Source organism: Sarcophilus harrisii, chromosome 2 (genome assembly GCF_902635505.1).
Source record: "Sarcophilus harrisii chromosome 2, mSarHar1.11, whole genome shotgun sequence".
In the NCBI taxonomy this organism is placed as follows: domain Eukaryota; kingdom Metazoa; phylum Chordata; class Mammalia; order Dasyuromorphia; family Dasyuridae; genus Sarcophilus; species Sarcophilus harrisii.
The window spans coordinates 250,530,896-250,546,415 of NC_045427.1; the positions used below are offsets into that span (position 1 = coordinate 250,530,896).

At 34.4% G+C, this 15,520-nt stretch overlaps 1 protein-coding gene across 1 annotated transcript; it reads right to left on the minus strand.

Moving 5' to 3' along the window:
* Positions 1-1,215: 1,215 nt before the first annotated feature.
* On the minus strand, positions 1,216-2,154 carry LOC100934127 (olfactory receptor 11G2-like). The gene has a single exon (XM_012544167.1). It carries the CDS (start codon positions 2,149-2,151, stop codon positions 1,216-1,218), a length of 936 nt encoding a protein of 311 aa, XP_012399621.1. The 5' UTR covers positions 2,152-2,154.
* Positions 2,155-15,520: the final 13,366 nt, after the last annotated feature.

Sequence of the window (15,520 nt, forward strand, 5' to 3'; positions counted from 1 at the left end):
CTAATTAAAGAAGTAAAGAGGTTATGAATGGAGGAAATTGCTGAGGCAGCTGGGGTTAGTGACTTGCCCAGGGTCACACAGCTAGAAAGTATTAAGTGCCAGAGGTCAGCTTTGAACTCAGGTCCTCCTAACTTCAAGACCAGCACTCTATTCACTGTACCATCTTAACTGCCCCTAGATGTTAAATGTTACAAGCACGTTCCAATGAAGTTACTTTATTATTAATTTTGCTTAAATTGTTTTTCTAGATTGTGAAACTTCTCACAAAATGAGAGTAATTTGTAAATGTCATAAAAACAAAACAAAAATAAAAAACTTTTTTTTTAAAAAGGTCTATGCAAGGTCTCAGAGAATTGAAATAGAAGATATTACTTAAAATAGGAAGAATTAGAAAAAACTTCATGGAAAAAGAGTTTTATGATCTTGACTTTTAAGGAAGAGAAAGGAAAAAAGATGGAAATGTAGAGAAAGTATGTTCTAGGCATAAGGGATTTATATTTGAGCTTGACAAAGTAAGATTGGGAAAGAGTTTGCCTGGAACATAGTAGAAAGGGAAAAAGAGAAAAAATATGGAAAGGAAGGTTGGAGTTAGACTATTGAGGACCATAAAGTTTCAGATGAAAATATTTATTTTATCTGATAAGCCCTTTTGAGCCACTGAAAACTTTTGAGTAGGGGAGTAAACTACATGATTTTATCTGTTCATTTGGATAATTATTTTAACAAGTAGGTAGAGTGAATTGGAAAAAAAAGAAGAAAGGATTCAGGGAGATGAATTAGGAGACTGTTACATTTTTGTAGCTGAGGTAATGAAGATAGTGGCTTTGTGAATGGAAATCAAAGAACCAATGAACTGAAAGGGTTTAAGAACAGATTAGATATGAAGGCTGAGGGAAAGGGATTTATAATATATAATGTCTATATTTTGAACTTTACTATTGGAAAAACGATCATTCTCCTATGACTGAGTAATTGATAAAAATATGGAAAAAGGGGCACATTTTTAGTGAAAGATGATGAGTTCACATTTGGCCATGTCGACTTTGAAACACAAATGGAATGTCATGGTAGAGATGTCTAAAAGACCACTGGAAATGAAGGACTGAATATATTTCTTATATAGTGATCTTTTTTCATTCTTGATTTTTTCACCTAAGAGAGATATTGCACATCTATGTCAGGCCGCAAAGATATCTGCTGTAAACACTGTAATGTTCAGGTATTCAAAGTTTTCCTCAGGGCATCCTTCATATCCTTGTTTCTAAGGCTATAAATCAAAGGGTTTAAGAATGGAGTCACCACAGAATAAAAGAGGGTCACAATCTTCTGGGTTCCAGCTTCATGGCCTGATGTTGGTTTCACATACATCACCATCACGGAGCCATAAAATAGTGATACCACAGCCAAATGGGATCCACAGGTGGAGAAAGCTTTACGCTGACCTGTTGCTGAAGGAACTCTTAACACAGCTCTCAGAACCATGGCATAAGTTATCATGATGAAGAGAAAAGGAATAAATAGTGGCAAAGAATTCACAATGGAGCAGGTGAATTCTATTAAAGGGGCTCTGGTACAAGTGAGAGCTAGCAGTGGGCCTGGGTCACAAAGAAAGTGGTCTATGACTTTGGAGCCACAAAAGGACAGTTGTGATATGAGTATTATGGGAACTAGGAACCAGAGAAATCCAGACACCCAGCAGCTGACCACCAAATTGATGCAGAGACGTCCTGTCATGATAGTGGGATAATGCAGAGGCCAGCAGATGGCCAAATACCTATCAAATGCCATGATGGCCAGAAAAAAACATTCTGTGCCACCTAAGGAGAAGAAGAAGTAGAATTGGAGGAAGCATCCAGAGAAGGAAATAGTCTTGGTATTAGAGAGAAAGTTGGTCAACATATTAGGTACAGTAGAAGTGACATACCAGATCTCCAGAAAGGAGAAGTTGGCCAAGAGGAGGTACATAGGAGTATGAAGTTGTTTGTTCCTATATACAACACAGATGATAGAACCATTTCCTAGAAGTGTCAGGATGTAGATGATCAAGAAGAATATGAAGAGTAGGATCTGAATCTCTCTGCTGCAGGGGAATCCAAGGAGGATGAAACCAGAAGTACTATTGGAACTGTGGTTAGTGTTGGAAATTTTCATTTGCCTATAAGGTACATAGCAAACAAAGGTTATTGATTGAAAATAAATAATTTTTACACTCTTTGAAGGTCTTAAAAAGAAAAATTTAACACACATTTTAAAATTAATAGTGAGTGCAGAATATTAGAGAAATATATATGTATATATATAAAACTTCATTATATTAAGACTCCTGCCCATTAGGGTTGTAGTATAGCAAAGGAATTGTATGCCAACAAATATTATTGTAGCCTTGTAATATCAAGGAAGAATGTTTTTTCCTAGCTGGAATGAAAATCTGAAGAATAATGGGAGACAAGAGACTCATTGGATCAGGGAAGCTTAGAGCAAAACTACCAGGGCTTCTCTGGACCAAAGTCCATGAATTCCCATCTTCCAAGATTCTAACAATTCTTCAAGATGGAAAATCCCTTAAAATGAGAAAAAAACCCTACATTTTCTATCATGACACACTATCCAAACAGGCTAGATATAATCCAAAATAATACATGATGACTGTATCAGAGAGATATAAAACATCTTTGGGATAGGAAGGTATTTGTCATTATAGATCAAGAGGTCAAAAAAAATTGGAGTTGTGAAGTAGCTGGCATTTGATTTGGTGTTTAAAGGAGGATACTTCATTTTAAATATAAGTGAAATAGGAGATTCTTGGGTCATGGTAACTGAAGCTTTGAGCCTTCTATTATTATCCTCCTTTAACTTTGCTAATCTTTCCCTTTCTCTATGCTGGTTGTACCAAAAGCTTTAGTGAAGTTTTAAGTTATTAATACTATTAAATTTAAGAACTGAACTAAGTATTTTAGGATATCTTGAAGAACTTTCATTTATGCTTTACTGAAAAAATTGAGCTCATATATTGTTAACTTCTCCTCCTTTCCTACTCAACAATGCAAAACCATTCTACATCATACTATTTTCTCCTTCTTTGGTGTAGTCTCCAGTGAAGAGATGTCCCCTTTTTTGACAAGATCAGCAATTGTAGTTGAGATCTTACTACAATTCTTCTTTTCTTCTCCAGGAGTTTTCTGCCTTGATTATTTCCTCCTCTTTTTCTCATCTTCAACCACTCTTTAACCACTATCTCCTTTCCTTATGTCTATGTATACAACCCTTATCTCCTTAAAGACTCCTTTATCCTCCTATCCTCAAAAATATTTTATTTATTCTCCTTTTATTGGTTGAACCCCCAGAATAATTTACACTTACCAATTCTATTTCCTCATCTTCTGCTCACTTCTCAACCTGATGAAATATGGACTATGAATTCAATCACCCTATTGAGATAATCTTTTTCAAAGAGTACCATTAATCTCTTAATTGCTAAGTCTCAGTAACTTTTTTTCAGTCATTATTCTTTTTGATATCTTTGTTGCTTTTCACATTCTAAAACATTCCCTCCTCCTGAATGATTTCTTCTTTACTTTTGTGACACTACTTCCTTATTTTTTCTACTCATTTCACAATTTCATCTCAGTTTCCTTTCTTTGTAGTTCTATCTCCCAATTATCAATGAAAATAGTTTGTTAAAGCTCTTTCCTGGACCATACTATCTTCTTTCTTTAAGCTCTATCTTGGTGTGCCCATCAGCTCTTGTGGGTTTAATTATTTGCTCTATGCAGGTAATTCCAATATCTACATATTCTAGTCATTCTTCTGAACTTGAATGCCAACTGCCCACTGGATATCTATACATGGAATACCTTAGGCATATTACTTCATATATCCACAATAGGAATCATTACCTTAGCTCACCAAACCTACTCTTGTTCTGAACTTTCCAATTTCTATTGAGGGCAATGACATCTTTCTAGTAATCCAGGTCTACAATCTCAAAGTTATCATTTACTCTTCTTTGACTTTCTCTGTCCATATCCAAACAGTTGACAATTCTTATCAATTCTACTTTTTCAGAATCTCTTGTAACTATCTTCTTCTCTTTACTCATATGTCATACTCCAATTAAAGCACATATAACTTTTTTTGCTGGCCTCTAATCTCTTTAGTTCATTCTTCACACTGCTGCCACTTTAATATCCTTGCCTCATTATAGATGCCATGTTGGAAGGGACCTCAGGAGCCATTTCATTTAAATACTTTTATCTTATAGATAAGAATACTGTGGTCTTAAGAAGTAAAATGACTTACTCAAGATTACACAAATGATAAATACTAGAGGTGTTTATTTGAATCATACCATGGAGCTCTTTCCCATGTATGATATTGCCTCTGAAAGAAGTCTTGGATTGATGACAAGTCAATGCCACATGCTCTCTGAAGATCATCTAATTTCCCAAATATGTGATATATCCATTCATCATCCACAAATTTTCACTTAAATGAATAGCCTATATCCCTATAGCTGGAATCCTTCCTATAGCCTTTCTTGATTGGTAGATTTTATATGGGACAAATTGTTGGTATTTAAGTACATTTTCTTAGACCATTAGTAAAGATTAGATCGAATTTGGGAATGGAAGAAGTCATTCTGTGATGTTCTGTGATGAACATCTCCTTCTCTCTTTTCAAAACCCATCTCCTAGTTGTAGTTTTCCCCATGCTTCTATAGATATTATATTTCTAAGTACTTAGTCTTAATCTGCCATGATAAGTTGAACTGCAAGGTGCCAACTGATATGGTGTTACTATTCTTCAATTTTCTTTTAATGGTGAAATTTTAGGAAGCATGACAGGAGATGAGAACACAGCAGTACAGAGTATTGAATTTAAAGTCTGGAAGATGAGTCCAAATCCTGTCTTTGAGACTTAGAATCTGTGCGCATGTGAACAATTCATTTAGTTTCACTGAGTCTCAGTTTCTTTGTATAAAACATTAGTATAATATCTATCTCCTAGAGTTATTGTGAGAGTCAAGTGAAATAATGTATGTAAAAATCACTCTGGAATTTTAAAATGCTATTTAAATATCATTACCCAAGCAAAATGAAACCAAGGGGAAGTGAATTATGGAAAAAAGAAAATTGGGCAGTCATGTGATGAACATTAGAAATAGCTGATGGGTAGCTTCAGTGTTCCTTTGGTAGGTATTTTTGTGTTATCTACAGAGCTAAAGGAGAACCTTCAAGAAGATTCTGGATCACTTTCCTGTGAACTTAGGAAGAAAATGAGCAATTGTTATACATGATTGGTAAGTATGAATGAATGATCCTTAGTATCTTGAAAGGAATTACCAGATCTATAAGACCACTGTTCTACTAAAGTTTAAATGACTGTTGTCCTTGTTGTTATTCCTCTTTTTCTTCTTAGTGTGGCTTGTATACCAAATCATAGGTTGCGTAATCTTCACACTGAAAATTATTTTCCTAGATGTCAGTAGAATGACAGAATTTCAGAATTAGAAGGAACCTCAGAGGCTTTCTAATACAATCCCCTTATTTTTACAGATGAGGAACTTGAATGACAGTGAAATTAAATAATATGCTAAAGCTTACTCAGCTAGTAGCTGTCTGACTTAGGATTTGAATGCAGGACTTCCTATCACTAAATCTTGAGGTGTATCCATGAAACCAAAATATTGAATGTCTCTTGAAACATTTATCTTCTTTGTAAAAAGCTGAATCTTTTCATGATGCTTCTTCCTTGCCTATAAAACAAAGCAAAAAGAAAACATTCTAGAGAAATAAATATTGGGGGGAAATGCTAAAAGTGGTGTTTTTATGTATAAATACAAGGAACACATGAACTTATACTTATTTGTGTATTTAGATGGTTTTATACATTTGACTATAATTATATATTTATTTTTGTTCTTATCGATAGGGTTTCATAGTCTTCAAATTGCAGTAATATGAATTATTTCATTTGAATTCCCAGGCAGACAGTAATGGAGAAAAATATTGTATTAAAGACATGAAATATTAAAATATCATCTAATTTAATCAAGCAAAGAAAAGTACAACATTGATAGAAATATGTGAGGAGTTTAAGTAACAGCTAATGACGTGGAACTTAATTTCTTTGGTTTTGGTGGCAATTTCCACATGGCTGATCACCTTCCCCTCTACTAAATTTAGTACAATTTCACATATTAATATTTATCTAGACTTGAAAGACAACTGGAGAGAATTGAAAGAGCAACTAAAATCTAGACTACTTGCCACTACCTGCATGCTATTGGGCAGATTCAAGAGGATCTCCTCAGCTCTATTTGGTTATGTAGAGAACTCCCCCAAGAATATCCTATATTGGACCTAGGGGTGGTTATGCTGCTACATATGCTATTTCAGTACCAAAAATTGAGGTACAGAGAGATGGAGGGAGAATATTTTAGCTTGTGATATCAATGAAGTGAATTCAATTTATTCTGATCTATGTATTTTAAATAGGATTCCAAGAGACTAGTTTTAGAGTTAGAAGGGAATTCAGAATCTAACTGTCTCATTTTTCAAATGGGAAAATAACAGAAAAATTAAATGAGCAGTGCCAAGATGGTGGAAAGAAGCCAGTTTCCCTTGGAAACAACATTAAATCAAACCTCTAAACAGATTCTGGAATGCTAGAAACCACAAAAGATGGAATGAAATTTTTTTTTCTAGCTTAAGATAACTTAGAAGGACTTCAGGAACGGTCTGTATCACTTGGGTAAAAAGGAGGATTGACCCAGCACAAGCTTGGTGTGGACAATCTAATCTGAAGCTCTTTGCCATAGCAAAAATCATTAGCAGAGACCCTTTGGTCCTGGCTCAGCAGGCTACTTATGAGGGCCCCAGCCCCACTGTAGAAGGCAAATTGCAAGCCTTCAGATGCTGGAACAACAGGCTTGACTAGACCAGGCCAATCCAGAGCAGTGAGAAAATGGGCAGCATCTTCAGCCCCAAGGTAGAAAACCAGTGACAAGGCTCCCACTCGTGACAGTTTCTACTGTGCCTTAGAAGCAGAGCTTGATTTTAAAAATGGGCAAAAATCCAAGAACCCTTACATAGAAAGCTATTATTGTGACAGAGAAAATTAGAACACAAACTTGGAACAATAATATCCATTGTTAATAATGCCTACGTGTGAAGCCTCAAAACAGAATATGAATTGGTCTCAAGCTCAAAAGGTTATCTTAGAAAAGCTCAAAAAGGATTTTAAAAATCAGTAAGAGAAGTAGAAGAAAAATTGGAAAAAGAAATGAGAGTTATGAAAGAAATCAATAACTTGGAAAAGGAAACAAAGATTGATTGAAGAAAACAATTCCTTCAAAATAGATTTGGTAAAATAGAAAAAAATATGCCAAAGATTAAATGTTTCCCCAAGTTTTCAAGTAAGAAATATCAGAGCCAGCTTTCAAATACAGGTTTTTAAACTCCATATTAATTTTTTTTTCAGTCTTGTGCTACTTTCCTAAGCTGGTTGTGGAGTCTGGATTTAAGTCCCAGCTTTGCCTCTTATTGCCTTGTGACAGCAAGGTTGGGCAACTAGTTGGTATAATGGATAGATATAGTACTGGGCCCCTGGAATAAAAAAGATTCATCTTCCTGAATTCAAATGTAATCTCAGACACTTATTAGCTGGGTGATCCTGGGTAAGTCACTTAACTCTATTTGCCTTAGTTTCTTTATCTACAAAATGGACTGAAGAAGGGAATGGCAAAGCCCTCCAATATTTTTGGCAAGAAAACCCCAGATGGGGTCATAGGGAAATGGACATGACCAAACAACCACCATCTGTATGGTATTGAGTATATCGCTTCTTTTTTGTCTCTTCTTTATATTAGAACATTTAGCTATATAATTTCTGAAGTTCCTCCCATATTTGTATTTGAAACAATACCTCCCAAACCTGTATTTGAAAGCTGGCTCTGATATTTCTTACTTGAAAACTTGGGGAAACATTTAATCTTTGGTATATTTTTTTCTATTTTACCAAATCCTATGATCCTTAACACGATTGATGTCAGATCTTTTCATGGATAATTTTTTTTGTGAAGGTGAATCTTGAAAGAAACCAAGAATCAGAGGTGAATAAGAGGAGCATTGTAATATGGGAGATAGTCAGTTGGGATGTGAGGGACAGGAAGTAGGTCAGTATGATTAGACTTTGGATTGCAATGATGAGTATAAATTCAACAAGTCAGAGGATAAAAAGAGGCCAGACTGTGAAAAACTTTAATTGCTAAAGAACTCTATGTTAGATCTAGGAGGTAATATAGAATCCCTGGAAATTTTTTTGGGGAAGGCAGGCAATTGGAATTAAGTGACTTAGTCAGAGTCATATATTTAATCTGTACCTAAGACCAGATTTGAACTCAGCTCCTTCTGACTTTGGAGTCAATGCTCTATCCACTGTGCAATCTAGCCCTGCCACTAGAATTTCTTGAGTATGTGTGAGTGTGTGTGCGTTGACATAGTCTGTGCAATGTCACTAATTTTTTTTAGTACTCAGTGTGCCAAAATGGATTATGAGCAAAGAAAAAGATTAAATTTAAGAAGCCAGTATCATCACTTATTTGCATTCATCCTTTTATTCTTTTACTCTGCTTGACAGAGGAAAACTGTCCTGTTGGCTTGCTCTAAATATAACCTGCAGCCATTGAAAATGATAGACAGATTCCTTCAGAAGCTCTTTTGGAAAGATATTTTTTAATTGATGGTTTCTGAGGACACAAGAAAAATGATACTGAAGTTGTATCATTACAAATTACTTTGACAATATATATTTACCAATAAGGCACAAATCCAAAAAATGGTTATACTTTGTTGAAGACCAGTTCCTCTGGTCTACACCAGACAAATTACCTTCTTTTACTGAAATTTTATTTCTTACTTTCTTTCCCTTCTAGTTGACAGCTTGGTAGACCTGGAGGATCTAGAGACCTTAAGATAACCTCAAGTTGAAGAAGAGATAAAGAATATGAGGTAGAGAGGAGCTTGTTTTGTGCTATTTTATGGCTGCTTGCCTGGCATCTCTCTTGGATAAGCTCTTTGGAGTGCCAACTATCAAAGTATTTCCCAGTCCCATAAATTCCCACCCACTCAGGCCTGCCTGCCTGACTTGTCAGTATGTTCAGATAGTGCATTCTTCTATTTACTTTCTGTGAGCAATTTTGACAGAAGGTTACATGAAGATGTCAATCCTGACCCCTTCCATTTTATTATACTATATGCTAAAGCCCTTGAAAATAAAAGTGTTTCGCATTGTGATATAAAACAATGGATTTGAAAGGGGAAAATGGTAGATTCAGCTATTCAGTAAGTTTGCAACAAAGCAGCCTCAGAAAGAAGCTGGTAGTCTTTGCATTTACATTACTGTATTTTCTATAAGTACTATATCACCTTTTTTTTCTTGGAGCAAGACAAAGGACCTCAAAGTCAAGATGCTCTTTCTTCTCTTCTCATGAGTGCTTCAGATTTTCTTACTGGAGGTCTTCAAGCAAAAGCTGGATGAACTCTTTTGGAGATGGTTTGAAAGGGTTCATATTTCATGGAAGAATTTTGGACTGAGCTCTGAGATCCCTTACAACTTTGAGATTCTATTAGTCTATGATTTTTTAAAAGATGAAAAAAATCTATCCAAAAACCAGCAAAAGAAAAGGGTGTAGATGTGGGGTTGATGCAACTCTTCCTTAGTGTTTTAGAGAAACGAGAAGCAATATAAGTAAAACATCCTCTGGAGTAAATCCTTGATCCCTACTCTTTGAGGGACCAATTAGTGATCTGTGGAAGGGGAATAGTGTCTGGGGACAACTTTGTGCCTATTTTTTCACCTTCTCTTAAGAGCCTATTCCTTCTGAGGATTGAGTTTCAGAAATGATTCTTGTAAAATATCTATCTTATGTCCAAGGCAGTTCTAGTTGGTTTTCTTTTGTTTTTTTAGATCTCTTAAGGAACAGAAGAAAAATGGATCCTTTCAGTCCTTTCTTCCCAATGTCTCAGAGATATAGGATCATGTCTGTGCAAATGTAATGAATCTCAGAGAGCCTTTAGTTCATAAGAAATAAATGAAATACACCTATATCATTAAATATCCATCTTTTTTTTCTTGAAAGATAATGCTAATTTTTCTGCATAGTTGATTCTTTGGTCCAATGCAAGTTACTTTGTCTTCCAGAATATCAGATTTCAGGCCCTTTGATCCTTTAAATTGGAAGCTACTAGGTTTTGAGTAATCCTGATTATGGCTTCTTGATATTTGAATTGTTTCTTACTGGCTGCTTGCAATATTTTTTCCTTGGCCTGATAGTTCTGAAATTTAGCCATGATATTCCTTGGAGTTTTCATTTTGGGGTATCTTTCAGGAGGTGATTGGTGAATTTTTTCAAAGGCTGTTTTACCATCTGGTTGTAGGACATCAGGGCAGTTTTCTTTGAAGATTTCTTGAAAGATAATATCTAAGCTGTTTTTTTCATCATTCATCATCATCATTTCAGGAACTTTAACAATTCTCAAATTGTCTCCCCTAGACCTATTTTCCAGGTCAGTTGTTTTTCCAATTAGATATTTTACATTTTCTTTTACTTTTTCATTTTCTTTTGGTTTTCTTTGTTTGATTGTTCATGTCTCATTGAATCATTTCTATTTGTTCAATTTTAATTTTTTAGTGAATTCTTTTTTTTTTAGTTAGCTTTTTTAAAGCTCTTTTTGCATTTGGTCAATTGAATTTTTAAATGAGTTGTTTTGCTCAATGGATTTTTTCCATTTCACAAATTATGTTTTTCAAAGAATTAATTTTTTCCTTTTTTATCATATCTATTTTGTAAGGAGTCATATACTTTTTCCATTTCACTAAATTTATTTTGTAAGGAGTTTTCTTCAGATATTTCTGTGTTTCCTTTTCCAAATTCTCCTGCAATGTTCTAATTTCCTTCCCCCATTTTTCTTCTAATTCTCTTTTAAGATCCTTTTTGAATTCTTCCAAGAAAGCCTTGTGAAATGGGAACCAACTCATATTATCTTTTGGGGCTTTATATGGAGGTGATTTGCTTTTAGTGTCCTCAGGTTTTGAGGTCTGTTTTTTTCTTTTTCCATGTTTCCTCTACAGACAACAGTAGCTGTCCTGGACTCTTACTGTTGATTTCCTTCCTGTGCTGTGTGGTCATGACCAAGTCCTGTGTTGTTCTGGGTATGAACATTGTACATAGCAACAACTAGATGATATGATGATCAACTGTGATGGACTTTTCTCTTTTCAACTATGAGGTTATTCAGGGCAATTCCAATAGACTTTTTTAAAAATTGAAGATTTATTTAATATTTAATTGTGTTATAGTATATAAAAATAATAGCTTGTATTTGTGTAATGCTTTAAGTCTTGCAAAGCACATTACAAATTTTCTTTCATTTAATCCTCTTAACAACTTTCGGACGTAGGTGCTATTATTATTGTTCCCTTTTACCAATGGGGAAATTGAGATTGAGAGAAATTAGGAGATTTCAGATTAAATCACTTGCCATGGTTGACATAATTATTACTGATTGAGGTAGGATTTGAATTCAAGCCTTACTAAGTACAGGCCCAGCATTCTATTGAATCACCAAGCAGGAATGTGGATCGATTTTAGTTTCAGGACAATATGGGTTAAAGTCTTACATGGGAAATATAACAAGAGTGTGACCATGAACAAATGATTTAACCTTCCTCTGGCAATACTCAAGGACAATTGCTTTTCTATATCAGTACAGGTAGTTTTTTATATTATTATTATAATTTTTATATACAAAACATATGCATGGGTAATTTTTCAACACTGATCCTTGCAAAAACTTCTGTTTCAACTTTTTCCCTCCTTCGCTTCACCCCCTCCCCTAGATGGCAGGTAGTCCCATATATGTTAAATATGTTAAAGTACCTAGAGCCAGTCATGCTGGAGAATGAAGTCAAATGGGCCTTAGGAAACATTGCTAACAACAAGGCTGATGGAAGTGATGGAACTCTTGCCAAGCTATTTAAAACCCTAAAAGGTGATGCTTTTAAAGTGCTGCACTTTTGGTAGTAATATAGCTTGTGAGAGTTGGACTATATAATAAGGAAAACTGAGTGCTGCAGAATTAATTGATGCTTTTGAATTGTGGTCCTGGAGATGACTTTTGAGAGTCTCTTGGATAGCAAGGAGGTCATACTTAAAGAAAGTGCTTTAGGACATACACTAGGTCAAATACTGAAGCTTAAATATTTTGGCCACATAATGAGAAGATGGGACTCATTGGGAAAGACGTTGATGTTGGGAAAGATTGAAGGCAAAAAGGAGAAGGTTATGGTCAAATAGCAGATGGATAAATACTGACATGGAAGCAATGAATATGAATTTGAACAAACTTTAGGAGATAATGAAATATGGAAGGGCCTGCTATATTATATCCATGGGGTCATTAGGAATCAAACAACTGAATGACTGAACAATGGTATAGTTATATCTAAATCTATAGCTCTTTATCTCTATAGATCTCTCTCTCTCTTTCTCTCTGTTTCTTTCTCTCTCTCTTTCTGTGTATGTGCACATGTATGTATGTACAATTTTGGAGAGTCCAATAAGCCAATCAATCAATAATCCAATATTATTTAATGTAGATAACAAAATGTTACAACACTGATGCCTTTAGCAGGTGGGAATATCTTTGTTAAATTAACCAACCACTTAATCAAAAGTATTAAACTACCATACCCTAGGAGGTCCTGTGAGTCTTCTCTAAAATAGCAATCCAATTAGGAAGTCAGGATTTGGACTCAATCTACAGGAGAAAACAGTTTCAGACAAATCACCAAGAGAAAATCTTTTATAGAGGAAGAATAGCTTCCACTTTTACATCCTTCCCCCCAGTCTTTACACAGTTGAAAGTGGACAATCTTGTGAATTGTGGAGGATATAGACTTCTTGCTTGTAGCCTAATTGCATTTCTAGTACAGTAGAAGCTGATAATAGTGTTGGCATTGAGAGGTGAGGAAAAATTAGATATACTGATAAAAGGCAGATTCAAGAACCCACAAAGTACTCTGCCCTTAGGAAATTCCCTTTCAACTGAGGAGCTGCAACCTGTAAACATATGTGTTGTATGTATGCATGTATGTATGCATGCATGTATATATCAGAATGTTGTATTTTGAAGTCCCATCTTCTATTTATTTTGTTGTTTTCAAGTCCTTTAATAATTATTCAATGAAATCCAAAAATTTTAATATCATTGGGATTTAATGATAACAATGTTATAGAAATAGCATTATCAAGAAAATATAATGAAAAGACTATCAAACACCTATTGTGGTTTCTGTCTTCCTTTTCCATCCCTCCCCACCCCTCCTCCCCAAGATAGCAACATAGGAAAGGAAAGATTGCACTATAAAATATAATTCTTTCTATGTTGATTTCTGTCTAAGTATGTAATTTGTCCTTTACTCAATCAAAAAGTACTTAATAATCTATTATCTCATGTTGCGTGTATGTGTGTGTGTGTGTGTATGGTATATATGAGTGTATTACAAAATACAGTGTTTCTGCTAACAAAGAACTTAGATTGCACATTAGCGGTATCTTTTTCTGAAAAGGGTTCCATGGTATAAAGTTTTTCCTAAGATAAATTGAATATGAAAGAACAACCCAAATCTGTAAGACTTTAAATAGGATGTCATATTGGGATACAAAGTGAAACAACTTGTTGAGTTGAAAGGGGGCAGTGAATTCAGGAGTACGTACATCTCTAAATTTAATGAATCTACTGCTAAGAAAAAGTTTGGCATATTTTTAGAAGTTTAAATATGAAGAGATATTTTTTGAGAACTACTTTTCATGTTTTGTCACAAAATATTTTCCTTTCCACTATTTGATTTAAATGAGTTTGATGTACTTTGATTGATGCTTTGTATTATATTTCAGGCCTATGTTTGTTCTCCGTTTATATTGTATCCATCATTTTAGTTTGATTCAATTAATTCTTCTCTGTCCAATTGAATTTATATGTATTGAGCACCTGCTATGTTAGGTATGATGATACAAAGATAAAACTATAGCAGTTTCTATCTTCAAAGAGATATTGTAATTGTAATTCTACAATTAACATTCTGTAGATGTGCATTGTACAAGATGATTTCACTTTTAGTCAAATTTTCTATGAAGTTGTTGATTCAGTACACTTGTTAATAGGTAATGATAAAATGATGAAAGAACTTTGAAACAAGAAGGGAGTTGGTACAAGGAGAAGATACTTGGATTTGGAGTTAGGAAGACTTTTATTTGAATCCCACCTCAATCACTTATTACCTGTCTAGTGAAGTTGGAAGTTCACTTAGTGTCTTTCTGTTCTTTAGTTTTCTCATCTTTAAAAAATCAGGAGTTGGACTCAAAGATCTGTGAGGCATTTCCCAATTGTAAATTTATGATTCAATTAACCTTTAGGGATTTAGTCATTCTTTTAAGTCTTCAGAAGAGGAAATTTTCAACATTGTCTTTGGTACCAAAGATATTGAATAAGATAAGGTAAAATCTCCCTAATTCCACTTTTTCATTCTTATTTGTCAACAAGTAACACATTTAATAGTTCTTTGAAAAAACTCAGAACTTATGGTTGACTTTCCTGATTCTAATTCTGCTAAAACTTATAGATTTATGTATTGAGAAATTACAAGTAGTAGTGAAGCCAGTAAAGGTAAGAGACTTCCAAGGTGACTGAAATTTAGTAATAGAATTCAAATCTTTAGATAAACATGCACAGCAGTTTTAAGCACTAGAAGTAGAAAGATTAAAAAAAATTGACCATGTTCTTAAGGATCTTGAATTATGACAGTGAAGATAGATACAACAAATGAAAGGTACTATATTATAAAAGTATGAAGAGTTCTGGGCAAAATGTTATCAGAATGTTGAGGAAGAGAATATTCCTTTATTTGGGGGCATCATGTAAGATCCTTTAGAGGAAGCACCTAAGCACAGAAGAAAGGCAAGGATATCAAAAGGAGGAAAGGTCTAGGAAATATTATTGCAGGCATGAGTTGGAGTGGGTAAAACATACAGAGTGGCAACACGTACAAGGAGATCCTGGAACTAGATTGGAACCAGACTGTAAAAAAAAAAAATTAAACACCAAGATCTTTTTAAAGGTAATTTCCTAAACCAAAAAAAGTGTAGCTTTTAGCCTGAAGGAAATGGGAAGCCACTGAATTTTTTTAATCAGAGGAGTAAGATGATTCCTAAGTATCAGAAATTAGATAAGATAGAAGAATAGGAGTGATAAGTCAAGAAAATCAGATAGGAATCAATTACAATAGTCTAGGAATGATTCATTGAAGGTGACATAATGAAAGTTGCAGTGACATAAGTGTAGACATGTGAAATGTGAAATAATATTGTAAACTTATAAGCTTGTGTAATAAGCATAGTCTGAAGTAAAGAAAAGAGTAAAAGGAGACCAATGTTTTGAGTCAGAGTCCTGGATGATGG